Genomic DNA, 27,760 nt, shown 5'->3' on the forward strand with positions numbered 1-27,760 from the left:
AACATGATAATAAAGTAATTAAACTTAAAAAGTTTGCTGACTAGCATGGTAGATGAAGGTAAAAATCTGCCTCATACTGAGTTCAAACAAGATAAAAAACTGACTTTCAACTCAGTTTGTGTTTGTATCAGTGTCATACATAATTATTCTGATAAAAGAATCAGTTTGGAGGTCTCAAAACTTAAGATTTAGCAACAATTCTTAATATTTTCAGCTCCTTTAACCACAGTCACAGAGCAGTGAGGTCACATGGTAAAGAGGCAGAACCTGATTGGTCCTCCTGTCTACATGGTAAACGGTAAATGGCTGTTTATATAACGCTTTTAACCAAAGCTCTATATATTATGCTGCTCACTCACCCTTTCACACGCACACTCACACTGATGGTGACAAGCTACCAGGCAGAGTGCTGATGCAACCATCAGGAGCAATTTGGGGTTCAGTATCTTGCACAAGGACACTTCGAAATGCAGACAAGAGTCGAGGAACCACCGACCTTCTGATTGATGGATGACACACTCATCCTCCTGAGCCACAGCCACCCCATTCCCATATATTCCCATACGTTACAAGCGCTGATTGGCGCTTTTGCAGATCAAACCACTTGGCACCAAGTTTAAGATTGATTTCTGATTGATAGAACCTCCACTTTTCTCAAATTTTAGGGTCAATAATGTAAGAGTAGTTTCATGTGTATAATTCAGTTTTGCCAAAAATGTCAAGTGGAACCTTATAATTCTAAGGTCACGCAAATTCATGTCTTCTTACACGCTGAGACACTGGTGGTTTTCTTTTTTTTTTTTGCACAAACATACTGCATAAAATCCAGATAATGAAAGTTAAGAGATGTGTCATGAGAGGTCAGGAAGCCACAAGCTTATACAACTGACCTCCCCTCAACTTAAGGAGAAAAACAAACAATAAAAAAAAGGGGGGGAAAAAAACAAGCAAACATAATTTAGGAACATACAACAAAAATAACAAGAACAACAACAAGAAGCACACAAAATGAGCAGAATAATTAACCAATAAAAAAAGAAGATTTTTGATAACACGCATGTAGAAAATGAGGTGTCACAGGTCACATTGACTTCTTTCAAACCTCTAGAGGGCGGTCTAGAACTGACTGGGTTTGATCCTCATACTGATCATGATAAATCATGTGCACTAGAAGTAATGTCAAGAAAGACCACAAGTGATTGGATTGGTTTTTATCTGACATCAGACTATTTTCACATTGATTCATGTAAAAATTGATCTGCATATATTACATGTTCCTCTATACTCATTCACATTTTCTTCACTGTGGTGTTTTTGTTACCTGATGTGGTGTCTTTTACAAAGATGACACAGAGAAATATGTTTATTAAAGGGTAAAGTGTTTATTTTTTAACTTTTATTCTGTTCCAGTATAATTAAACAATCACATACCTTAGAGGCACTGAAAACTTTGAATCTTTTCGTTCTTTTAACAAAATTGAATCACAATCCTTATGAGTGAGTTGACAAGCATTTACAGTACTGCAGTGTTCAAAATTAACTAAGGGGATTAGAGGTATAAGAGTTTGGAGGATACATTCCTGCACAGTGAACATACACTCTCCACCAAACATGAACTGAGGTCCGAGTCCGATCCAGTTCCTCCATTTGAGGAGGAGTCAATGCAAAATATCTCCCTCTATTTATGTGACTGCAGGTGGATGGTAGGATGACAGAGAACAGTGGACACACACTTTAACATGATGGACTTTAGGACAGGACTGCTGCTTCTAACTATCTTCTGGACAGGTGAAAATATTTACAGATCTTGGGTTGAATCTGTCTTCATATTGTTGCCAACATATGTAGAAAGGGACTGTTTTCTTTTTTTGTCTTGACAGGAGTTGATGGTCAGACTCTGACAGAATCTGAACCAGTGGTTAAAAAACCTGGAGAATCCCACAGATTGACCTGTACAACATCTGGATTCACATTCAGCAGCCACTACATGGCCTGGGTCAGACAGGCTCCTGGAAAAACACTGGAGTGGATTGCTTATATAGGCACAAGCAGTACTCCTATCTATTACTCCCAGTCAGTCCAGGGTAGATTCACCATCTCCAGAGATGACTCCAGCAGTAAGCTCTATCTACAGATGAACAGTCTGAAGACTGAGGACACAGCAGTGTATTATTGTGCCCGAAGACACACAGTGAGAGACAGTAATAAGAGAGTCATACAAAAACTACTTCCTCTATTTACCACCACTGATAATATTCATTCCTTCAGTATCATCTTTCTTATAAAATTGACTGTGATGAACATTTGTTTTTATTGTCAGACACAGAAATTCTGTTGTTATTATCTGAATATTTAGGAGTTATATTGTCTAATTTGTGTTTTATTGAACTAATGAAATCATACATTAACATTTTACAGGATAATTTTCGTGATACATAAACTGTGAATCCAGTGATTCAACCTACAAGTTGCTCTTTAAATTCAGTAGAAACTTACATGAATATAGAAAATTAAAGTAGAGACATATTTCTTTCTTCATAGGAAAAAGATGTTTTATATTTTGTTTCTTGGAAGCAATGTTTAGAGGAGATGTAAAAAGACTGTTGAAAGTTGACAATGATGATAGTTAAATGCTTTGTGTATAGTGAAACTGTAATTGTATGTTTTAATAAATACATGCATAAAGATCATGCGTGTGATACAAAAATGTGTAATTAAGTCATTTGTACAATTTCACACAATTTTGAGATTGTAGAACAATGAGCTAACAAAAAGAATATTTGCTATACATAATTACATTTACAAACAATCCTAAAATTGGGACATTTTACAGTTAAAAAAATCTGTGTTGCGTTAAGATATTTGACAAATCAAAACCTTTTTGCCTTTTTTATAATTGAAGTATCTACTTATCTAACCTGTGATTAACAGTCAACATGATCACAAATATTGTGACAGATCAATAGAATACATTATATATATATATATATATATATATATCTGTTCATAATCTTTTGCTGCTTTATTATTTTCAGTACAGTGAGTTTGTTAGTTGTCCAGCTGAAAAAAGAAGAACGTTTCCAGCATTTTTATTACAAATAGGGTTAATTAGTTTATTAGAATTAGAATTATTGTCACTTTGGAAAATCATTGTGTTCCTGTAGCAATCTTTTTACAAATACAACAACACAGAGAGTCAAAAACAAATAGCAAAGAGCTCTGTAGAGGAGTGACTCCTCTTCAGTGAGCATCCATTCTCTAATTTCACCAAAAAATAACTGAGAGACAAATCCAGTGCAGTTTACTTCTCCCTGTGAGGAGGAGTCAATGCAAAACCTTGATTTCTTCCACCTCTACTTTCTGACTGCAGAGAGGATGACAGAGAACAGTGGACACACAGTTTAACATGATGGACTATAGGGCAGAACTGCTGCTTTTAACTATCTGCTGGGCAGGTGAAGATTTTTATAGATCTTAATCTAAAAGAGCTTTTATGTGTGTCAGCAGTTTATTTCAATTTAATTTCCTTTTTCTTTGGACAGGTGTTGATGGTCAGATTTTGACAGAATCTGAACCAGCAGTAAAAAAGACTGGAGAATCCCACAAACTGACCTGTACAGCTTCTGGGTTCACACTCAGCAGCTACTGGATGAACTGGATCAGACAGGCTACTGGAAAAGGACTGGAGTGGATTTCCACTGTCAGAAATGACGGTGGCAGCAGTTACTACTCTCAGTCAGTTCAAGGCCGATTCAACATCTCCAGAGACAACAGCAGAGAGCAGCTGTATCTGCAGATGAACAGTCTGAAGACTGAAGATTCTCCTGTTTATTATTGTGCTCGAGACTCACAGTGACACAAGAGGAAGCAACGCTGTATAAAAACTCACCACATTCACATAATAAACTTCAATTCAACAAATATTGACTGATTGATGCAATAAAACAGGCAGTAAAGTTTTCTAAATCAGAATATGAAGAAAATGTAGCTACATCCCTCTACAAACAGGATCAGATCCACATAAACTTTCTTTCTTTATTTATTTTATTGTTTTTATTTTTTAAGTTAATATTAATTTAGTATCAACAATCCTAATCCACCACCACCATGTTATTTTGCAGAGTTTGCGCAATTTGGTGTCATAACAATGTATTTGGGTATAAATAGTTTACACTAAAAGCAGAAAAAATATTATTTGATAAAGTGAACAGTTGTTTCATTAAATGCAGAGATATTGTGTGAAGAATGTGTATGTCATTAAATAACCATTAATAATGAACTATTGAACAATAAATGTCAAGTATGTTGTTGTGTTTGAAATGAATATTTGTCTGGAACCACAGTGTCTACAAGCACATGTGTAACATCAAATAACACTGAAAAGGCATCATTATAGATTACAGTGAAAAAAACTTGCAGTTTAAAATGTTTCATCAAGGCTCATTAGACTCTTCTATCAGGCTCCAATCAGACCAACATTAATGCTTCATGTGTTTGATTCTATGCAAACTCAGTGATCCTCCTTGTTTCTCAGATATAAAAACTTCACATCAGACTGTCAGTGGAGATCACAGCACATCAGTTTCACCATAAACCATGTTCTCTGTAGCTCTGCTGCTGCTGTTGGCAGCTGGATCCTGTGAGTCTCACTGGATTTGTAATAGTCAGCAGTTCTGCTTTTGTTTTGATAATTTGTCACAAAACATTTTCTTCTTTTAACAGGTGTGAATTGTGAACAGTTGACACAGCCAGCCTCAGTGACTGTGCAGCCAGGTCAACGTCTGACCATCACCTGTCAGGTGTCTTATTCTGTTGGCAGCTATTACACAGCTTGGATCAGACAGCCTGCAGGGAAAGAACTAGAGTGGATTGGAAGTAGATATACTGGATACACATTCTACAAAGATTCACTAAAGAACAAGTTCAGTATCGACTTAGACTCTTCCAGCAACACAGTGACTCTAAATGGACAGAATGTGCAGCCTGAAGACACTGCTGTGTATTACTGTGCCAGAGACCCACAATAACACAAACCATCAGCAGACATGAGCAAAAACCTCTCAGTGCCTGAACACTTGTAACATGAAGCCACCAGAGGAGGAGCCCTCAGACCACTAATGATTTCAACACTAGTTCACTGTTACAATAGCAGGAAACAGAATTTGATCATATTTAACAATAAAAAGTAAAATAAATATGACATGAATTATTATGATATATAATTATAATAATATTAAATAATACAGTGGAGGCATTTATCAAAAAGTGTTCTCTCTTCCTGACTCACAATATTTATATTTCACGTGGTGACTTTGTTGCAGCATTATTTCAACTGACAACTACACTTTAAAAGCTCTTCATGTAACATGAAATGAAACATAAATAATCTTTCTTTATGTGACTTTTAGTTTTAGTTTGTGGCTCCACATAAATTACTTTTCAGTCTGGACTAACAATGAGAGGAAGGATTGAACAGGACAAGAAATGTAACATTTTCTCCTTTTACTCGTGAGAATACAAGAGCTTTACAGAACACTTTCACAGTCTTTGGTACGATCTGTCTCCAGTATAGATACAAACATTACAGGTGACCTCAGTAGATCAAGATATTAGCAAACTGTAAGTAAGTGAAATATGCTGTGGTATTAAAATAAAATAATGTTATTAATAATTGACAATAACATTATTATTTGCTTGGTCTAAATGATTGATAAATTAAAACAGGTTTTATGTCTTAGTCCTATGTGTATTGTAGATTAGTGTTGACCTTTTTCACATATTTACCTGTTTCTTTTTACATATTTTTCACATATTCTCATCAGTTTTCTTCACTTATATTCTTACTGGGGTTTTCGTTCACCCTGACATCCTGAATGTTATGAGCACTTTGTGAGAAAAACAAAAATAGCAAAATTTGTTCAGAAGGTACTTTTTCTATTAAAACTTAATGATAATAAGTATGAACTTAATATCAAAATTAATATAGCAATTTCAAAAATTCAACCCAAATCTGTCCTCCCTGTGAGGAGGAGTCAATGCAAAACCTTGATGTCTTCCACCTCTACTTATCAGACTGCAGAGAGGATGACAGAGAACAGTGAACACACAGTTTAACATGATGGACTATAGGACAGGACTGCTGCTTTTAACTATCTGCTGGGCAGGTGAAAATATTTACAGATCTTAAATTGAAGTTGTTAAAAAATTAAAAACATAAGTAACAATTTTCTTTTTGTCTTAACAGGTGTTGATGGTCAGACTCTGACAGAATCTGAACCAGCAGTTAAAAAGCCTGGAGAATCCCACAAACTGACCTGTACAACATCTGGATTGTCATTCAGTAGCTACCGGATGGCCTGGATCAGACAGGCTCCTGGAAAAGGACTGGAGTGGATTGCAACTATCAGATATGACAGTGCTTACATCTACTACTCTCAGTCAGTTCAAGGCCGATTCACCATCTCCAGAGACAACAGCAGAGAGCAGCTGTATCTGCAGATGAACAGTCTGAAGACTGAAGATTCTGCTGTTTATTATTGTGCTCGAGACTCACAGTAACTGAATTGGTTGAGAAGCTGTACAAAATCCTACAATACGCATCTTCTGGGCTAGTAGCATTTAGTAATCGAGTATGTTTAGTAATAAATTACAGCAACATTTGTCTCTGCATTATGTAAAGTTGTTTTTTCCTCAAAAATATTCTTTACTAAACATGAGAAACATCAACTTTCATGATACATTTGTCTGGGTGTGAAATAAAGAAAATACAAACTACTACAAATAATAATAGAGATGTTTAAGAATGATTAGCATTTCTGTAAATTAAGACAACATAATGTCGACAAATTATGTGGAATCGTAAAATCAAGGAGTGAAAAAAAGTTGCAGTTTCCTTTATAAAATCACTAGAGGTCAGTGTCAAGTTTCTCTTTTACAATAAAGAAACACTCAGATCTGCTTTTCTCATTGATATTAACAGACTGACCCTTGAACCAAATCCTTATCTCGCCTAGGGCACCAAAATGGCTAGAGCCGGCCCTGAGTTCATTGTTACAATAACAGGAAACAGTCTTTGAACACATTTAACCGTGAAAAAAGTAAAACGAAATAACATGACTTATTATGATATATAATTACAATAATATTAAATAATACAGTAGAGGCATTTACCAAACAGTGTTCTCTCTTCCTGACTTGCAGTATTTATATTTCAACAACATTTTTTCCTTTTACTCGTGAGAATACAAGAGCTTTACAGAACACTTTCACAGTCTTTGGTACGATCTGTCTCCAGTATAGATGCAAACATTACAGGTGACCTCAGTAGATCAAAATATTAGCAAACTGTAAATACGTTAAATAGGCTGTGGTATTAAAATAAAATAAAGTTATAAACAACTAACAACAGTGTTACTTCTTTCTTGCTCCTCTGCACTATTATTAATGATTATAAATTAAAACAGGTTGTTTGATGTCTTAGTCCTCTGCATATTGTAGATTAATGTTCACCATTTTTAAAAATGGTTCATCAGATTTTAGATGTCCTTTCTCGTAGGCAGCCATTGGTTTTTGTTCATGAAAATCATTTTAATTATCTGAGGTGAGATTCATCTCATGTTTTAGCAAAGTTAAGATTTTGTGTCATGATAATTCAGTTGTGAGTGTGTTAAAAATATGTATTTGTTGAGTGATACTCTGATATCCAACAACACGAGATGGTTGCAACTCAAACTTTGAACACAAAATTCAACTTTTGAAGACAATTCTGATTCAGTAGAAGTTTCAAATGTAGATTGCCTAATTCAAAATTAATTTAGCTTGTGTTGAAATTATTACATTATTGTTTTGCACAACAAACAAAAGGCCAAATTCTATCCTCCCTGTGAGGACGAGTCAATTCAAAACTTGGTTGACTTCCAACTTCACTGATCAAACTGCAAAGAAAATGACAAATTGTTTAGTTTCCACTACGACTTTTGTTTTGCAAGGTAAAAGAGTATTGGATATTTTAAAAACCTCAATGCAGTTCTCTCCTCTCTGTGAGGAGGAGTTAATGCAAAACCTTGATGTCTTCCACCTCTACTTATCTGACTGCAGAGAGGATGACAGAGAACAGTGGACACACGGTTTAACATGATAGACTATAGGACAGGACTGCTGCTTTTAACTATCTGCTGGGCAGGTGACGATTTTTACAGATCTTGAGTTGAAGTTGTTGTTAAAAAGTTACCAGCTTAAATCAACTGATTATTTTCCTTTTTCATCTTGACAGGTGTTGATGGTCAGACTCTGACAGAATCTGAACCAGCGGTTAAAAAGCCTGGAGAATCCCACAAACTGACCTGTACAACATCTGGATTCACATTCAGTGACTACTACATGGCCTGGATCAGACAGGCTCCTGGAAAAGGACTGGAGTGGATTGCAGTTATCAGCAATTATGGTGGTGGCAGCAAATACTACTCTCAGTCAGTTCAAGGCCGGTTCACCATCTCCAGAGACAACAGCAGAGAGCAGCTGTATCTGCAGATGAACAGTCTGAAGACTGAAGATTCTGCTGGCTGGAGTTGGTTGAGCAGCTGTACAAAATCCTACAGTACTCATCTTCTGGGCTGGTAGCATTTAGTAATACAGTATGTTTAATAATAAATTACAGCAACATTTGTCTCTGCATTACTTAAAGTTGTGTGTTCCTCAACAATATTCTTTACTAAACATGAGAAACATCAAACTTCATGATACATTTGTCTGGGTGTGAAATAAAGAAAATCAAAACTACTACAAATAATAATAGAGATGTTTAAAAAAATATTTCTGTAAATTCAGACAATATAATGTCTATACATTATGTGGAATCATAATGAGGGGATAAAAGGTGTAGTTTCCATTACAGAATCACTAGAGGTCAGTGTCAAGTTTCTCTCTTTGCTTTTGCAATAAGGAAACACTCAGATCTGCTTTTCTTGAACCCTGTACTGAGCTAAAGCCTGATACAACTGTTTGAGATGTACATGGCGTTGAAATGTACAAAAGTCATTTGTGACTCTCAGTCTCACATTATTAATGTCCTCAGGTCAACTAATTCACAATTACGCAACACACAGTCATCTGAGTACCACTGATGTATGACTGAGCTTTAAAAGTTACATTTCATTAGAAAAAATATATAATATATATATAATTTAAAAATCTGACTCTTCCATCACGTACTGTAGCTTCATTGAAACCATTGCTGAGAGAAGACAGCAGTAATCTATAAAGTCCAAGTTTCTCTGTGTGTCTGTGTCTTCAAACATTTGAAAACACTGAAACCATTCAACGTCTTTTATGCAAACTCAACTTTTCATGATATTTACATGATCCTGCTGTTGTTGCTGTATTTCTGTTTGAAAGAAATATGTAAGTTAAGTCAACAAATAATTAAAAAATGTAATTAAATTAGAATATCATATGTAAAGCAGAGATGATTTCCAGGTGTGTTTTCACTTTGCAGAAATAACAATCACCAGATTTTTCTATTAGTCTCCAGTTAGACCAACATTAATGCTTCATGTGTCTGATTCTATGCAAACTCAGTGATCCTCCTTGTTTCTCAGCTATAAAAACTTCACATCAGACTGTCACTGGAGATCACATCAGTTTCAACATAAACCATGTTCTGTGTAGCTCTGCTGCTGCTGTTGGCAGCTGGATCCTGTGAGTCTCTCTGGATTTGTCATAGTCAGCAGTTCTTCTTTTGCAGTGTAACTTGATAATTTGTCACACAAAATTTTCTTCTTTTAACAGGTGTGAAGTGTGAACAGTTGACACAGCCAGCCTCAGTGACTGTGCAGCCAGGTCAACGTCTGACCATCACCTGTCAGGTCTCTTATTCTGTTAGCGACCATTGGACAGCTTGGATCAGACAACCTGCAGGGAAAGAACTGTAGTGGATTGGAAGTAGATATACTGGAGGCTCTGACTACAAGGATTCACTAAAGAACAAGTTCAGTATCGACTTAGACTCTTCCACCAAAACAGTGACTCTAAACGGACAGAATGTGCAGCCTGAAGACACTGCTGTGTATTACTGTGCCAGAGACCCACAATAACACAAACCATCAGCAGACCTGAACAAAAACCCCTCAGTGCCTGAACACTTGTAAGATGAAGCCACCAGAGGAGGAGCCCTCAGACCACTAATGATTTCAACACCAGTTCACTGTTACAGTAAAGAGAGAAACAGCCTTTAGATTTTTCTAAATGTTTGTCTTAATTTAATTTGGCAGCAACTGTTTCCATCTATGTAAAGACTTTGACATTATAATCACTGATACATGAAACTCAGTGAATGACACTATTATACATTATTAAACATTAAATTGTTCAATTAATTAAATAAATTCAGTTGCCAACTTGTCTTCAAAAGCTCATCATCTGACAAGAAATCAGTCTAAAGAAATGCAGCTTCTCTCCCAAAACGCCATTATTTGAAAATAAACAACATTCAATCCGAATCATAAACCACCAACTTGATGTTAATGTTACAGTAATTAGTCAAACTACAGAAAATTTTGCTTGCATTATCAATCTAAAGTGTGTTTGTCAGCAATTCAAATTCTTCTTTTGAATTATTTTAATAAGGTGTGTACAGTATTGATCTCATCCAGCCAGACTCAATGGTTGTGCAGCCTGGACAGTCTTTGACCATCACCTGTCAGGTCTCTGGTTATTCTCTGACTGATAGCAGCTATGCAACAGGTTGGATCAGACAGCGTGAAGGAAAACCAATGGATTGGATTTTGAATTGGTGGGGAGGAAGCAGAATTGATCCAAATAATGTTCTGAAGAACAAGTTCTTCACCACACAAACCTTTCTTCTAGAAAAGTGACATTAACTGAATCTGCAGCCTGATGACACAACTGTTTATTTCTGTGCACATGTAAACTCTACAGTGATACAAACCACCAGCAGGCCTGAACAAATACCCTAATTTCCCCCATGTCATTGATACATGATTACAACTTAACATGTACCATACAGACAGTCTTTCTGACTATTTTGGGGTCTATAACAAAACTTCAAAAAGTATAAATAAATAAGCGCTCAAGTCTCTGGATGTGATATTGTATTCCACATGGAAGGACAAGTCATAACTTCAACTATAACAGACTTCCAGTAAATGAGCCACTCCCTCCCCATGATACCCTGATGCAAATCTTCAATGTGTGCAGTGTACTTCTGTCCTGCTGACTGGTCTTGTTGTTCTTGTGGAGCATCAGAGGTCACATCTCCAGCCTCAGGATGATGAACACACTCACTCTTCTGCTGGTTGCTCTCTCTCTGTCCTGTGAGTTCTCCTGCTTCTTGTTGTTTTATCTTTTATCAGACAACATCAACTGATGGTCAGTCAGTGATACCAGAAAACTTCCCAGACGACTGTTTGTCTCATTTTCTTCTGTGGTTCATCTCTCCTTTCATCTCATCAGGTTGTACAGGTCAGAGTATGGAGTCCATTCCTTCCAGTTCAGTAGTGAAAAAGCCTGGTGAGACTCTCAGTCTCTCCTGCAGGGGATCTGGCTTCACATTTAGTTGCTGCAGTATGCACTGGATCAGACAACCTGCAGGAAAAGAACTGGGATGGATGGGGCGCATTTATAGCGATGCAAGTGGAACTGATTATTCCAGCAGTGTGCAAGGACGAATAGAAATCACCAGAGATAACAGCAATAACATGGTGTATCTGAGACTGTCCAACTTAAAGCCAGAGGACTCTGCTGTGTATTACTGTGCCAAATACACATTGGTTAAAGTAAGCAGAGAGGCTTTACAAAAACTCCACAGATGATGTTTTTACAAAGACCTATAGGTGGCAGTAGAAGATATGGTTTGGAATAAAACTAACTAAGGAGAATAATGACAACACCTCTAAACATGTAAACACACACACACATGAATGCACACTGTGAGAGCAACAGCTGATGTTGGTGTTTGTGACTTCCTGTTTTTTAAGGTTACAGATAATATATGCTTTTCTTCAAATAAAAGTAATTGTTAATAATATCTGCATCAATGATTTTGCTCAGTAGGTGTGAGATAATGCTGTAATGAATAGATTAAAAAATCTAAACTGGTTTGAAATAAATGTTATAGTTTAAAATTCTAAATCCATCTCCATCATAAAAAAAGTTAAAAACATTATTAAAACATAGAAATATGTTCTATAGAGATTTTTTCCAGAGATATGTGTTTCTCTTTGAGGAGGAGGAGTCAATGCAAATCTCTGATCTCTTCCATCTCTACATATGTGTTGCAGAATGAATGACAGAGACTAAATCACTGACATACACACTGCAGACTGGACAGAGACAATGTGCCTTTACAATGATCAGACCTGATTATTTGGTTGCTTTTCTTATCCTGTCAATTAACTGGACAGGTAAGAACAATGCAATACTATCTGACAAACATCCTGGTTTTAAGAGAGTGTTTTTGCATTACAGTAGCTAAATGTCTGTGTAATTTGTAGGTGCTGAGGGTCAAACACTGACTGAGTCTGAATCAGTGGTTAAAAGGTCTGGAGAATCTCACAGACTGATCTGCACATGTTCAGGGTTCAGTAGCTATTACTGGGATGTTTGGATCAAACAGGCTGCTGGAAAAGGACTGGAGTGGGTTGCTACTATCAGTGAGACCAGTAGCTACATCTACTACTCTGAGTCAGTTAAAGGCTGGTTCACCATCTCTAGAGACAACAACAGAAAGCAGGTGTATCTGCAGATGAACAGTCTGAAGACTGATGATTCTGCTGTTTATTATTGTGCTTGAAACTCACAGTGACACAGGAGGGAGCATCACTGTACAAAACTCATCACGTTAAACCAAGTCAATATTTTTTCCCTTTGATTTTCACAGAATAAACTTCAGCTCAACATCATCAACACACTCAGTGAAACATAGTTTCAATAAAACTACTATAGTTATACATCTACTTGTGTAACTCTTGTATCTGTTACTTTTGCTGTATTAGCAATCACATTTCAGTTTTTAGACAATGTAAATTTGAAATATCTGTATGTATTTGTTGATATGTGTGCATGAATATTACTTCCCTGTACAATTAAACCTACAATTCTGTTCAATTAACCATATCAATACATAAAAAACTTCAAGTTTCAGACATCTATTATGTTTAAAATATAAAAAATATATATATAAAATATTTTTAATGTACAGTATGTAATAAAATACTTGCTCATAATATAATTTCAGTTTTTGATTGCTTTCAAAAGGACAGTTCATCCTTCTTTTATATCCTGTGAGCGTTCTTCTTTATGCAAAGTGAACTTCCTCACAGTCTGCTATAAACACTTGATATCATGCTGTCAGTTGCAGCAGAAGAAGAGAAGCTCCCATCAGATCACCTTCAATATCAACCATGTTCTCTGTAGCTCTGCTGCTGCTGCTGGCAGCTGGATCCTGTGAGTCTGGATTCTGGATTTGTCATAGTCAGCAGTTCTTCTTTATTTTGATATTTTGTCACAAAACATTTTCTTCTTTTAACAGGTGTGAAGTGTGAACAGTTGACACAGCCAGCCTCAGTGACTGTGCAGCCAGGTCAACGTCTGACCATCACCTGTCAGGTCTCTTATTCTCTTAGCAGCTATTGGACAGCTTGGATCAGACAGCCTGCAGGGAAAGGACTGGAGTGGATTGGAAGTGCACTTGTTGGATACCCCACAGCCTACAAGGATTCACTAAAGAACAAGTTCAGTATCGACTTAGACTCTTCCAGCAAAACAGTGACTCTAAACGGACAGAATGTGCAGCCTGAAGACACTGCTGTGTATTACTGTGCCAGAGACGCACAATAACACAAACCATCAGCAGACCTGAACAAAAACCCCTCAGTGCCTGAACACTTGTAACATGAAGCCACCAGAGGAGGAGCCCTCAGACCACTAATGATTTCAAGTCTAAGTTAAGCAGTCTATGAATACTGTTTACCATACTGTAGTACTGAAAATGTGGAAAATGTGTAATAAAAGCAATTGAATGGATGATGCAATAATATAGATATTAGAACAATATAAGCACTGATATATGACATAATGGGAAAAATTAGGGAGCCCTCAGACCACTAATGATTTCAACACCAGTTCACTGTTACAAAAAGGAAAGAATAAACAGAAAGAAACCTTAATGTATGTAATGCAAAAACCTAGTATGAAAGTATAAAATATGTTGTTAATTTATTTTTAACAAGAATTGATTTCATGGTGCTGTAGATACTTTAATGTTTTAATTAGTATTATATCACAGTGTGTATTCCTATGACAAAAAAATCAATAATAATATGTTAATTTTGTCTAAACTTTTATTTTTATGAAAAAGACATACAAGAGGTAACATTACCACATACATTTCCCCAAATTATCTTCCGGTGGGTGAGATTAAGATTAATAAATACAAAACATAATGTCATCTCATGTTTTAGTGAAGTTATTTTGTGTCATGATAATTCAGTTGCAAGTGTGTTAAAAATATGTGTTTGTTGGGGGAAACTCTGATATCCAACAACACAAGTTGGTTGTAACTCAAACTTGCAAAACAAAATTCAACTTTTGAAGAGAATTCTGATTAAGTACAATTTTCAAATTTAGATGAACTAAATCAAAATTCATTTAGCTGGTGTTGCAATTCTTACATCATTGTTTTGTCTGTGAGGACGAGTCAGTTCAAAACTTGGTTGTCTTCCACCTTTACTGATCCGACTGCAGAGAGAGACAAACTGGTTACTGTAGTTTTCACTGACATTTGTTTGACACAAGAAACAGAGTTTATATTCATGTTGGATATTTTATTTTTATTGATTAAGAAGATGGGTATTAATAACATCCATGTACTGAGGAGTTACATATTTTTCATGTATTCTCATCAGTTTTCTTCACTTATATTCTTACTGGGGTTTTCTTTCCCCCTGACATCCTGAATGTTATGAGCACTTTGTGAGAAAAACAAAACAAAGCAAAATTTGTTCAAGAGGTACTTTTTCTATTAAAAGTTAACTATAATAACTATGAACTTTATATTAAAATTGGTATTGCAAATTTTCAAAAGTTCAATCCGGTTCTGTCCTCCCTGTGAGGAGGAGTCAATGCAAAACTTTAATGTCTTCCACCTCTACTTATCTGACTGCTGAGAGGATGACAGAGAACAGTGGACACACAGTTTAACATGATGGATTATAGGACAGGACTGCTGCTTTTAACTATCTGCTGGACAGGTGAAGATTTCCACTGATCTTGAGTTGAAGTTGTTGTTAAAAAGTTACCAGCTTAAAGAAACTGATTATTTTCCTTTTTCTGTCTTGACAGGTGTTGATGGTCAGACTCTGACAGAATCTGAACCAGCAGTTAAAAAGCCTGGAGAATCCCACAAACTGACCTGTACAACATCTGGATTCACATTCAGTAGCTACAGCATGAACTGGGTCAGACAGACTCCTGGAAAAGGACTGGAGTGGGTTGCTTATAGCAGATATGACAGTGCTTACATCTACTACTCTCAGTCAGTTCAAGGCCGATTCACCATCTCCAGAGACGACAGCAGACAGCAGGTGTATCTGCAGATGAACAATCTGAAAACGGAAGATTCTGCTGTTTATTATTGTGCTCGAAACTCACAGTGACACAAGAGGAAGCAACGCTGTACAAAAACTCACCACATTCACATAATAAACTTCAATTCAACAAATATTGACTGATTGATGCAATAAAACAGGCAGTAAAGTTTTCTAAATCAGAATATGAAGAAAGTGTAGCTACATCCCTCTACAGGCAGGATCAGATCCACATACACTTTCTTTCTTTATTTATTTTATTGTTTTTATTTTTTAAGTTACTATTAATTTAGTATCAACAATCCTAATCCACCACCACCATGTTATTTTGCACAGTTTGCTCAATTTGGTGTCATAACAATGTATTTGGGTATAAATAGTTTACACTAAAAGCAGAAAAAATATTATTTGATAAAGTGAACAGTTGTTTCATTAAATGCAGAGATACTGTGTCAAGAATTAGTGTGTCATTAAATAACCATTAATAATGAACTAATGAACAATAAATTTCAAGTATGTTGTTGCGTTTGAAATGAATATTTGTCTGGAACCACAGTGTTAACAAGCACATGTGTAACATCAAATAACACTGAAAAGGACTCATTATAGATTAGAGGGGAAAAAAAACTTGCAGTTTAAAATGTTTCATCAAGGCTCATTAGACTCTTCTATCAGGCTCCAATCAGACCAACATTAATGCTTCATGTGTTTGATTCTATGCAAACTCAGTGATCCTCCTTGTTTCTCAGATATAAAAACTTCACATCAGACTGTCAGTGGAGATCACAGCACATCAGTTTCACCATAAACCATGTTCTCTGTAGCTCTGCTGCTGCTGTTGGCAGCTGGATCCTGTGAGTCTCTTTGGATTTGTCATAGCAGTTTTTCTTTTCCTTGATAATTTGTCACAAAATATTTTCTTCTTTTAGCAGGTGTGAATTGTGAACAGTTGACACAGCCAGCCTCAGTGACTGTGCAGCCAGGTCAACGTCTGACCATCACCTGCCAGGTCTCTTATTCTGTTGGCAGCTATTACACAGCTTGGATCAGACAGCCTGCAGGGAAAGAACTTGAGTGGATTGGAAGTAGATATACTGGAGCTTCATACTACAAGGATTCACTAAAGAACAAGTTCAGTATCGACTTAGACTCTTCCAGCAACACAGTGACTCTAATCGGACAGAATGTGCAGCCTGAAGACACTGCTGTGTATTACTGTGCCAGAGACCCACAATAACACAAACCATCAGCAGACCTGAACAAAAACCCCTCAGTGCCTGAACACTTGTAACAGGAAGCCACCAGAGGAGGAGCCCTCAGACCACTAATGATTTCAACACCAGTCCACTGTTACAGTAAAGAGAGAAACAACAATTATAATACGATTAAATAATACAGTGGAGGCATTTATCAAAAAGTGTTCTCTCTTCCTGACTCACAACATTTATATTTCAAGTGATGAATTTGTTGCAGCATTATTTCAGTTCAGACAACTACACTTTAAAAGCTCTTCATCTAAGAAGAAATGAAACATAAATAATCTTTCTTTATGTGACTTTTAGTTTTAGATTGTGGCTCCACATAAAATACTTTTGTCAGTCTGGACTAACAATGAGAGGAAGGACTGAACAGGACAAGAAATGTAACGTTTTCTCCTTTTACTCGTGAGAATACAAGAGCTTTACAAAACACTTTCACAGTCTTTCGTACGATCTGTCTCCAGTATAGATGCAAACATTACAGGTGACCTCAGTAGATCAAAATATTAGCAAACTGTAAGTAAGTTAAATAGGCTGTGGTATTAAAATAATATAAAGTTATAAACAATTAACAACAGTGTTACTTCTTTCTTGCTCCTCTGCACTATTATTAATGATTATAAATTAAACAGGTTGTTTGATGTCTTAGTCCTCTGCATATTGTAGATTAATGTTCACCATTTTTAAAAATGGTTCATCAGATTTTAGATGTCCTTTCTCGTAGGCAGCCATTGGTTTTTGTTCATGTGTATGGAAATCATTTTAATTATCTGAGGTGAGATTCATCTCATGTTTTAGCAAAGTTAAGATTTTGTGTCATGATAATTCAGTTGTGAGTGTGTTTAAAATATGTATTTGTTGAGTGATACTCTGATATCCAACAACACAAGATGGTTGCAACTCAAATTTCGAACACAAAATTCAACTTTTGAAGACAATTCTGATTAAATAGAAGTTTCAAATATAGATTGCCTAATTCAAAATTAATTTAGCTTGTGTTGAAATTATTACATTATTGTTTTGCACAACAAACAAAAGGCCAAATTCTATCCTCCATGTGAGGACGAGTCAATTCAAAACTTGGTTGACTTCCAACTTCACTGATCAAACTGCAAATAAAATTACAAATTGTTTACTTTCCACTGCGACTTTTGTTTTATGCAAGGTAAAAGAGTATTGCACATTTTAAAAAGTTCAATTCAGTTCTCTGCTTGCTGTGAGGAGGAGTCAATGCAAAACCTTGATGTCTTCCACCTCTACTTATCTGACTGCAGAGAGGATGACAGAGAACAGTGGACACACAGTTTAACATGATGGACTATAGGACAGGACTGCTGCTTTTAACTATCTGCTGGGCAGGTGAAGATCTTCACAGATCTTGAGTTGAAGTTGTTGTTAAAAAGTTACCAGCTTAAATCAACTGATTATTTTCTTTTTCTGTCTTGACAGGTGTTGAAGGTCAGACTCTGACAGAATCTGAACCAGCAGTTAAAAAGCCTGGAGAATCCCACAAACTGACCTGTACAACATCTGGATTGTCATTCAGTAGCAAATGGATGGCCTGGATCAGACAGGCTCCTGGAAAAGGACTGGAGTGGATTGCAGCTATCAGTGATGGTGGTGGTAGCTACATCTACTACTCTCAGTCAGTTCAAGGCCGGTTCACCATCTCCAGAGACAACAGCAGAGAGCAGCTGTATCTGCAGATGAACAGTCTTCAGACTGAAGATTCTGCTGTTTATTATTGTGCTCGACACTTACAGTGACTGAGTTGGTTGAGCAGCTGTACAAAATCCTACAGTACTCATCAGACCCCCTTTAACTCACATGAATCATGTATTTTCTCAGCTCAGGTGGTTCAAGAAAATTATGTAATTCCTTCAAACCCAAACATCCTTTTTGGAAACAGTGATATTATAATTTGGTTTTTAAAGTACATTTACTGGGAGAGCATCATTTTTAACGATAACTCTGCAATACTGAAACCATTAAAAGTATTTCATATAAAACTCCAAACCTGCACACAGCTGCAGAAAACTCGTACTGTTACATGATTTTGTTGTCCCTTCACATTTTGTTGGCCAATGATGAATTTAACTGTACAGGTAAAGTCAATTAATACAGTATTTTTAAAATTAAAAGTAGACATAAATATAATTTCCACTATGTCAGACTATTTTAAACTTACATAGATTTACAGTAGAGTCACCAAAGACAGATTTTGAAAACGATTTATCAATGTTTTTTGTGGATGATAATATGTTTTCATACATTATTACACAAATCCAACTATTGTAATATCTTATCCTTGAAACACTTAACATCAGACTAAAATCAGTTTATCTTCATTAACACAGATGGTAAATTATTTAAAATGCCATTGTAAACAAAATCATAGCACTGTTATAAGTTCACTAAATTAACCATATATCATATTTAAGAACATATTCAGTCTGGAAACTTGACAGGAAAGACCGAATGTTTCACTTCAAAGTGAGAAATAGAAGTAACAAGAAATATATAATTGTTTATTCAACAATATGCAAATAAATGTTACTCATAAGGAAATGAAGTGTGTGTGTGTGTGTCAGTGAGAGGACAGAAGAGCTCACATCAGTTCAGCTTCAACATCAACCATGTTCTCTGCAGCTCTGATGCTGCTGCTGGCAGCTGGATCCTGTGAGGAGCTTTCAGTGGATTCACACTAATAAACACATTAGAAACACTGAATAGTCAGATGAATGATGGAGATAATGTTGATTTCTCTTTCCACAGGTGTGTACAGTATTGATCTCATCCAGCCAGACTCAATGGTTGTGCAGCCTGGACAGTCTTTGACCATCACCTGTCAGGTCTCTGGTTATTCTCTGACTGATAGCAGCTATGCAAGAGGTTGGATCAGACAGTGTGAAGGAAAACCAACGGATTGGATTTTGAATTGGTGGGGAGGAAGCAGAATTGATCCAAATAATGTTCTGAAGAACAAGTTCTTCACCACACAAACCTTTCTTCTAGAAAAGTGACATTAACTGAATCTGCAGCCTGATGACACAACTGTTTATTTCTGTGCACATGTAAACTCTACAGTGATACAAACCACCAGCAGGCCTGAACAAATACCCTAATTTCCCTCATATCATTGATACATGATTACAACTTAACATGTACCATACAGACAGTCTTTCTGACTATTTTTGGGTCAATAACAAAACTTCAAAAAGTATAAATAAATGAGTGCTCAAGTCTCTGGATGTAATATTGTAGGAGGAAGCACAAGCTATATTAAAAAAAAAACAACAACAAAAACTTAACTTAAACTCTAACATACTGCCAGTAAACGAGCCACTCCCTCCCCATGATACTCTGATGCAAATCTTCAGTGTGTGCAGTGTACTTCTGTCCTGCTGACTGGTCTTGTTGTTCTTGTGGAGCATCAGAGGTCACATCTCCAGCCTCAGGATGATGAACACACTCACTCTTCTGCTGGTTGCTCTCTCTCTGTCCTGTGTTTTCTCCTGCTTCTTGTTGTTTTATCTTTTATCAGACAGCATCAACTGATGGTCAGTCAGTGATACCAGAAAACTTCCCAGATGACTGTTTGTCTCACTTTCTTCTGTGGTTCATCTCTCCTTTCATCTCATCAGGTTGTACAGGTCAGAGTATGGAGTCCATTCCTTCCAGTTCAGTAGTGAAAAAGCCTGGAGAGACTCTCAGTCTCTCCTGCAGGGGATCCGGCTTCCCATTTAGCAGCTGCAGTATGAACTTGATCAGACAACCTGCAGGAAAAGCACTGGGATGGATGGGGCTCATTTATAGTGATGCAAGTAAAACTGCATATTCCAGCAGTGTGCAAGGACGAATAGAAATTACCAGAGATAACAGCAACAACATGGTGTATCTGAGACTGTCCGACTTAAAGCCAGAGGACTCTGCTGTGTATTACTGTGCCAAATACACATTGGTTAAAGTAAGCAGAGAGGCTTTACAAAAACTCCACAGACAATGTTTTTAGAAAGACCTACAGGTGGCAGTAGAAGATATGGTTTGGAATAAAACTAACTAAGGAGAATAATGACAACACCTCTAAACATGTAAACACAAGCACACATGAATGCACACTGTGAAAGCAACAGCTGATGTTGGTGTTTGTGACTTCCTGTTTTTTAGAGTTATATGTACCTTTTTATAAAAGTAATGGTTAATAATGGTCCCATAAATCATTTTGTACAGTACGTCTGAAATTACAAACATACTGTAAATTGACATTTATGAATGATATATAAATGGATGCTGATCAGAATATATGAATGAATCTAAATTGGGTAAGAATTCATGTTAAAGTGGAATAATCACACATCATCTTCATCATAAATGTTAAAATTATTATTAAAATATAGAAATATGTTCTAAATGTCCCAGTTTTTGATTTTTTTCATCTAGAGATAGATAGAAAGAGAGAGAAACAGTCTTTAAACATGTATAGTACTGAAAATGAGGAAAGCAAAACACGTTCTTCATTTATATTATCAACAATTAATTTCATGGGGCTTTAGATACTTAATGATTTATAGATAATAATGTCTTCATTACTAATATATCACAGTTTGTGTTCCCATGGTGAAAAAAATCACTAATTATATGCTTTAATTATTTGACTCTGAACTTTTATATTTATTAAACAGACATGCGAGAGGTAACATTACCACATGCATTTCCTCAAATTATCTCCCGTCTGACTGATAATGTCAACACCTACAAGAGTGAGAAGAAAAGGAATTCAAGTGACAAATTTGCATCATTGTCCTTATCCATGACTTTATCGTTATAAAGAAATACATTTGTTTTATATCAGGATCACCACTTCTTTTGTAGGTTCTCTTAATTATTACTCTTCAGCCAACTTCATGGTGACATTATGTAAAAATGTGCTTTTTTACAATACAATCCACTTACATCACCTCAATCTGCAAGTTGTGTAAAAAAAACCAAAAACAAAGAACTTGAAGCCTTCACCTTCAGTCTATTTTATTTGAATACCATCAAATTACCTGAAGAGCTCACATCAGTTCAGCTCAACATCAACCGAGTTCTCTGTAGTTCTGATTCTGCTGCTGCCAGCTGGATCCTGTGAGGAGCTTTTTACTGTTTGTTTTTCCTCCAGTACAAACCTGATCACCGCTTGAGATCTTCATGTTGGTTCCTACTAGTGGTTCCAAAATCTCACCTTGTCATAAGAGTGACTGAACCTTTGCTCTACTCATCCCTCAGCTGCCTGATCTCAACCAGCGAGTTTCACATCTTCTCCTGATTGTCATTTGTTGTATTTGTTTTTAATATCATCTCATTTTATCTTTTAGATGTTTTTTTTATTAAATGTAATTATTTAATCTTATGTTACTGTATTATTAAGATATTACCATTTAGTAAAACACATTATCAATTTTTAGATTTCCAACCAGTCACTGATTTCAGGTTATGTGCATGTAAAGTATAAAAATCACAATGTAGACTTTCTTTCAGATGGGAAACAGTATATCATATCCCCTAAAAGTTATTTTTTGTTAAAGTTGAGACTTTGCGTTATGATAATATGAGCAGAAACTATTTCAGATGGTTGATTTTTGAGATCCAACAATTCAGAGTTTGCTGTGTTTTAATGTTCTGCATATGGTTGATTTTTCAGTTTTTGTTTTGGGATTTTCTTGTGATTGATTCTTATGCATGATATGTTTTCTTTTTTCTCCTGACAGGTGTTGATGGTCAGACTCTGACAGAATCTGAACCAGTGGTTCAAAAACCTGGAGAATCCCACAGATTGACCTGTACAACCTCTGGATTCACATTCAGCAGCTACCCTATGAACTGGATCAGACAGGCTCCTGGAAAAGGACTGGAGTGGATTGCTTTTATACACACAGGCAGTGCTGCTATCTATTACTCCAGCATGACTCCAGCAGTAAGCTCTATCTACAGATGAACAGTCTGAAGACTGAGGACACAGCAGTGTATTACTGCACCCGACATTACACAGTAAGAGACAGTGAAAGGAGAGTCATACAAAAACTACTTCCTCTAATTACCACCACTGATAACATTATTATTATCATCTCTGAATTTTTTCACTCTCATTGATAAGAGATGTGTTAAACCTATTTAAAGCAGGATAGTAGTAAACATCCCACAATGAACATTTACCTGTTTGTTTCGTTTGGAATATTATTGTATTAATTTAAATTGAATAATTTAAAGTAGAAACTAGACCATTTGAACTTTGAGTTTAAATTGCATCAAGTATATCTAAGGTGATCAGTCACTCTTGGTTCTTTAGTTTTCGCTACTTTCAATATTTTCTATTAGAAAGGGAGAATTTAAATTAATGGCTTTGGTGTATGAAGCATATGATCACTTCCTGTGCTATTTATTTATTTATTTAAATTACAAATAGGGTTAGTTAGTTTATTGGCATTTTGGAAAATCAATGTGTTCCTGTGGCAGTCTTCTGACAAATAATACAACAACACACTGATAGAGAGTCAAAAACAAGTAGCAAGGAGCTCTGTAGATGAGTGACTCGTGTTCAGTGAGCATTCACTCTCTAATTTCACCGAATAATAACTGAGAGCCAAATCCACTCCAGTTTACTTCTCCCTGTGAGGAGGAGACAATGCAAAACCTTGATGTCTTCCACCTCTACTTATCTGACTGCAGAGAGGATGACAGAGAACAGTGGACACACAGTTAAACATGATGGATGGAAAAATATAATGTAAATATAATTTTCATTGAAACCATTGCTGAGAGAAGACAGCAGTAATCTATAAAGTCCAAGTTTCTCTGTGTGTCTGTTTCTTCAAACATTTGAAAACACTGAAACCATTCAACGTCTTTTATGCAAACTCAACTTTTCATGATATTAACATGATCCTGCTGCTGTTGCTGTATTTCTGTTTGAATGAAATAAGTAAAGTCCACAAATAATTAAATGTATGTAATGAAATTAGAATATCATATGTAAAGCAGAGGTCACTTTGCAGATATATAATAATTCATATTATGTGGTCACAACAATACATAAAAATTTACAATAAAAGCAGAGATGCCTTATTTTAAATAGTTAACAGTTTCATTGAAGTTGGCAAATTGGCATTTTCAAAGTGTTACATGTAAGTGAGAAATGAAATAAAAATATTATATGTAAAGCAGATGTGATTTCCAGGTGTGTTTTCAATTTGCAGATATACAGTAATAACAGTCATCAGACTCTTCTATTAGTCTCCAGTTAGACCAACATTAATGCTTCATGTGTTTGATTCTATGCAAACTCAGTGATCCTCCTTGTTTCTCAGATATAAAAACTTCACATCAGACTGTCAGTGGAGATCACAGCACATCAGCTTCACCATAAACCATGTTCTCTGTAGCTCTGCTGCTGCTGTTGGCAGCTGGATCCTGTGAGTCTCTCTGGATTTGTCATAGTCAGCAGTTCTTCTTTTGTTTTGATAATTTGTCACAAAATGTTTTCTTCTTTTAACAGGTGTGAAGTGTCAACAGTTGACACAGCCAGCCTCAGTGACTGTGCAGCCAGGTCAACGTCTGACCATCACCTGTCAGGTCTCTTATTCTGTTAGCAGCTATTACACAGCTTGGATCAGACAGCCTGCAGGGAAAGAACTGGAGTGGATTGGAATGAGATATACTGGAGGTTCATACTACAAAGATTCACTTAAGAACAAGTTCAGTATCGACTTAGACTCTTCCAGCAACACAGTGACTCTAAACGGACAGAATGTGCAGCCTGAAGACACTGCTGTGTATTACTGTGCCAGACACCCACAATAACACAAACCATCAGCAGACCTGAACAAAAACCCCTCAGTGCCTGAACACTTATAACATGAAGCCACCAGAGGAGGAGCCCTCAGACCACTAATATACTAATAACACCAGTTCACTGTTACAGTAAAGAGAGAAACAGTGTTTAGGTTTTTATTTTTTAAATGTTTGTCTTAATTGAATTTGGCAGCAGTTGTTTTCATCTATGTAAAGATAGATGAAACACCAGTTCACAATAAAGGGAAAGAGTCTTTGAACACATTTAACCATGAAAAAAGCAAAACATATATAACATGATACATAATTATAATAATATTAAATAATACAGTGGAGGCATTTATCAAAAAGTGTTCTCTCTTCCTGACTCACAATATTTATATTTCAAATGGTGAATTTGTTGCAGCATTATTTCAGCTGACAACTACACTTTAAAAGCTCTTCATCTAACAAGAAATGAAACATAAATAATCTTTCTTTATGTGACTTTTAGTTTTAGTTTGTGGCTCCACATAAATTACTTTAATCAGTCTGGATTAACAATGAGAGGAAGGACTGAACAGGACAAGAAATGTAACATTTTCTCCTTTTATTCGTGAGAATACAAGAGCTTTACAAAACACTTTCATAGTCTTCGGTACGATCTGTCTCCAGTATAGATACAAACATTACAGGTGACCTCAGTAGATCAAAATATTAGCAAACTGTAAATAAGTTAAATAAGCTGTGGTATTAAAATAAGATAAAGTTATAAACAACTAACAACAGTGTTACTTCTTTCTTGCTCCTCTGCACTATTATTAATGATTATAAATTAAAACAGGTTGTTTGATGTCTTAGTCCTCTGCATGTTGTAGATTAATGTTCACCATTTTTAAAAATGGTTCATCAGATTTTAGATGTCCTTTCTTGTAGGCAGCCATTGGTTTTTGTTCATGTGTATGAAAATTATTATCTGAGGTGAGATTCATCTCATGTTTTAGCAAAGTTAAGATTTTGTGTCATGATAATTCAGTTGCGAGTGTGTTTAAAATATGTATTTGTTGAGTGATACTCTGATATCCAACAACACGAGATGGTTGCAACTCAAACTTCGAACACAAAATTCAACTTTTGAAGACAATTCTGATTAAATAGAAGTTTCAAATATAGATTGCCTAATTCAAAATTAATTTAGCTTGTGTTGAAATTATTACATTTTGTTTTGCACAACAAACAAAAGGTCAAATTCTATCCTCCATGTGAGGACGAGTCAATTCAAAACTTGGTTGACTTCCAACTTCACTGATCCAACTGCAAAGAAAATGACAAATTGATTAGTTTCCACTGCGACTTTTGTTTTACACAAAGTAAAAGAGTTTATTTTTTTGATTGGATATTTTATTATTATTGACTAAAGAAGATAGAGATAAATTATATCCATGTACTGAGGGGTTACATATTTTTGATGTATTTTCATCAGTTTTCTTCACTTTTATGCCTACTGGGGTTTTCTTTTGTCTGAAGTTCTGAATATGACTTATGAAAAGTTTGTGAGAAAAAAAGACATAAAAGAAATAAAACAAAGTATAACACTATGAAAAACATTTTTTCAGGAGTTACTTTTTTGTATTAAAACTTCATTATCATGTTGAAGCTTTTCAGTATTGCACATTTAAAAAAGTTCAATGCAGTTCTCTCTCCCTGTGAGGAGGAGTCAATGCAAAACCTTGATGTCTTCCACCTCTACTTATCTGACTGCAGAGAGGATGACAGAGAACAGTGGACACACAGTTTAACATGATGGACTATAGGACAGGACTGCTGCTTTTAACTATCTGCTGGGCAGGTGAAGATCTTCACTGATCTTGAGTTTAAGTTGTTGTTAAAAAGTTACCAGCTTAAAGAAACTGATTATTTTCCTTTTTCTGTCTTGACAGGTGTTGATGGTCAGACTCTGACAGAATCTGAACCAGCAGTTAAAAAGCCTGGAGAATCGCACAAACTGACCTGTACAACATCTGGATTCACATTCAGCAGCTATGCTATGGCCTGGATCAGACAGGCTCCTGGAAAAGGGCTGGAGTGGGTTGCAACTATCAGTTATGATGGTAGTGGCAAATACTACTCTCAGTCAGTTCAAGGCCGGTTCACCATCTCCAGACACAACAGCAGAGAGCAGCTGTATCTGCAGATGAACAGTCTGAAGACTGAAGATTCTGCTGTTTATTATTGTGCTCGAGACTCACAGTGACTGAGTTGGTTGAGCAGCTGTACAAAATCCTACAATACTCATCAGACCCCCTTGTACTCACATGAATCATGTATTTTTTCAGCTCAGGTGATTCAAGAAAATGATGTAATTCCTTCAGACGCAAACATATTTTTTGGAAACAGTGATATTATAATTTGTTTTTTAAAGTACATTTCCTGAGAGAGGATAAGAATAAAGATTTGAATTATCTTCTCATGTAAGAAAAAAACTTTTTTTGTTGTTTTTTTTTAAGTGAGCAGCTCTCTAGAGGCTCAAACATCTGCAACACTGAAACCATTAAAAGTATTTTATATAAAACTCCAAACCTCCACACAGCTGAAGAAAACTTGTACTGTTACATGATTTTGTTGTCACTTCACATGTTGTTTTAATGTAGTTAGCACACTGACTGTTCACTGTTGTTACACTGATTCAATACTCAACATGTTTTCCTCCACAGGTGTGAAGTGTGAACAGTTGACACAGCCAGCCTCAGTGACTGTGCAGCCAGGTCACATCTGACCATCACCTGTCAGGTCTCTTATTCTGTTAGCAGCTATTGGACAGCTTGGATCAGACAAGAAGAATTGGAGTAGATTGGAAGTAGATATACTGGAGGCTCTGCCTACAAAGATTCACTAAAGAACAAGTTCAGTATCGACTTAGACTCTTCCAGCAACAGAGTGACTCTAAACGGACAGAATGTGCAGCCTGAAGACACTGCTGTGTATTACTGTGCCAGAGACCCACAATAACACAAACCATCAGCAGACCTGAACAAAAACCCCTCAGTGCCTGAACACTTGTAATATGAAGCCACCAGAGGAGGAGCCCTC

General features: G+C 36.1%; 5 gene segments (V, D, J or C); all 5 read left to right on the plus strand.

The window, feature by feature from the left end:
* The first annotated feature begins 1,552 nt into the window (after nucleotides 1–1,552).
* LOC122966894 lies at nucleotides 1,553–24,700 on the plus strand. The segment is given in 4 exon segments: nucleotides 1,553–1,788; nucleotides 22,612–22,817; nucleotides 24,267–24,312; nucleotides 24,396–24,700. Coding segments are annotated over 4 exon segments (606 nt in total).
* Nucleotides 4,479–5,089, plus strand: LOC122966534. The segment is given in 2 exon segments: nucleotides 4,479–4,639; nucleotides 4,723–5,089. Coding segments are annotated over 2 exon segments (348 nt in total).
* Nucleotides 9,635–16,875, plus strand: LOC122966529. The segment is given in 3 exon segments: nucleotides 9,635–9,696; nucleotides 9,787–9,863; nucleotides 16,612–16,875. Coding segments are annotated over 3 exon segments (348 nt in total).
* On the plus strand, nucleotides 13,376–13,954 carry LOC122966517. The segment is given in 2 exon segments: nucleotides 13,376–13,461; nucleotides 13,547–13,954. Coding segments are annotated over 2 exon segments (351 nt in total).
* Nucleotides 24,701–26,470: 1,770 nt separating the features above from the next.
* LOC122966895 lies at nucleotides 26,471–27,715 on the plus strand. The segment is given in 3 exon segments: nucleotides 26,471–26,519; nucleotides 26,611–26,912; nucleotides 27,521–27,715. Coding segments are annotated over 3 exon segments (510 nt in total).
* The last annotated feature ends 45 nt before the right edge of the window (nucleotides 27,716–27,760 follow it).

This window comes from Thunnus albacares, chromosome 17 (assembly GCF_914725855.1).
Source record: "Thunnus albacares chromosome 17, fThuAlb1.1, whole genome shotgun sequence".
Lineage (NCBI taxonomy): Eukaryota > Metazoa > Chordata > Actinopteri > Scombriformes > Scombridae > Thunnus > Thunnus albacares.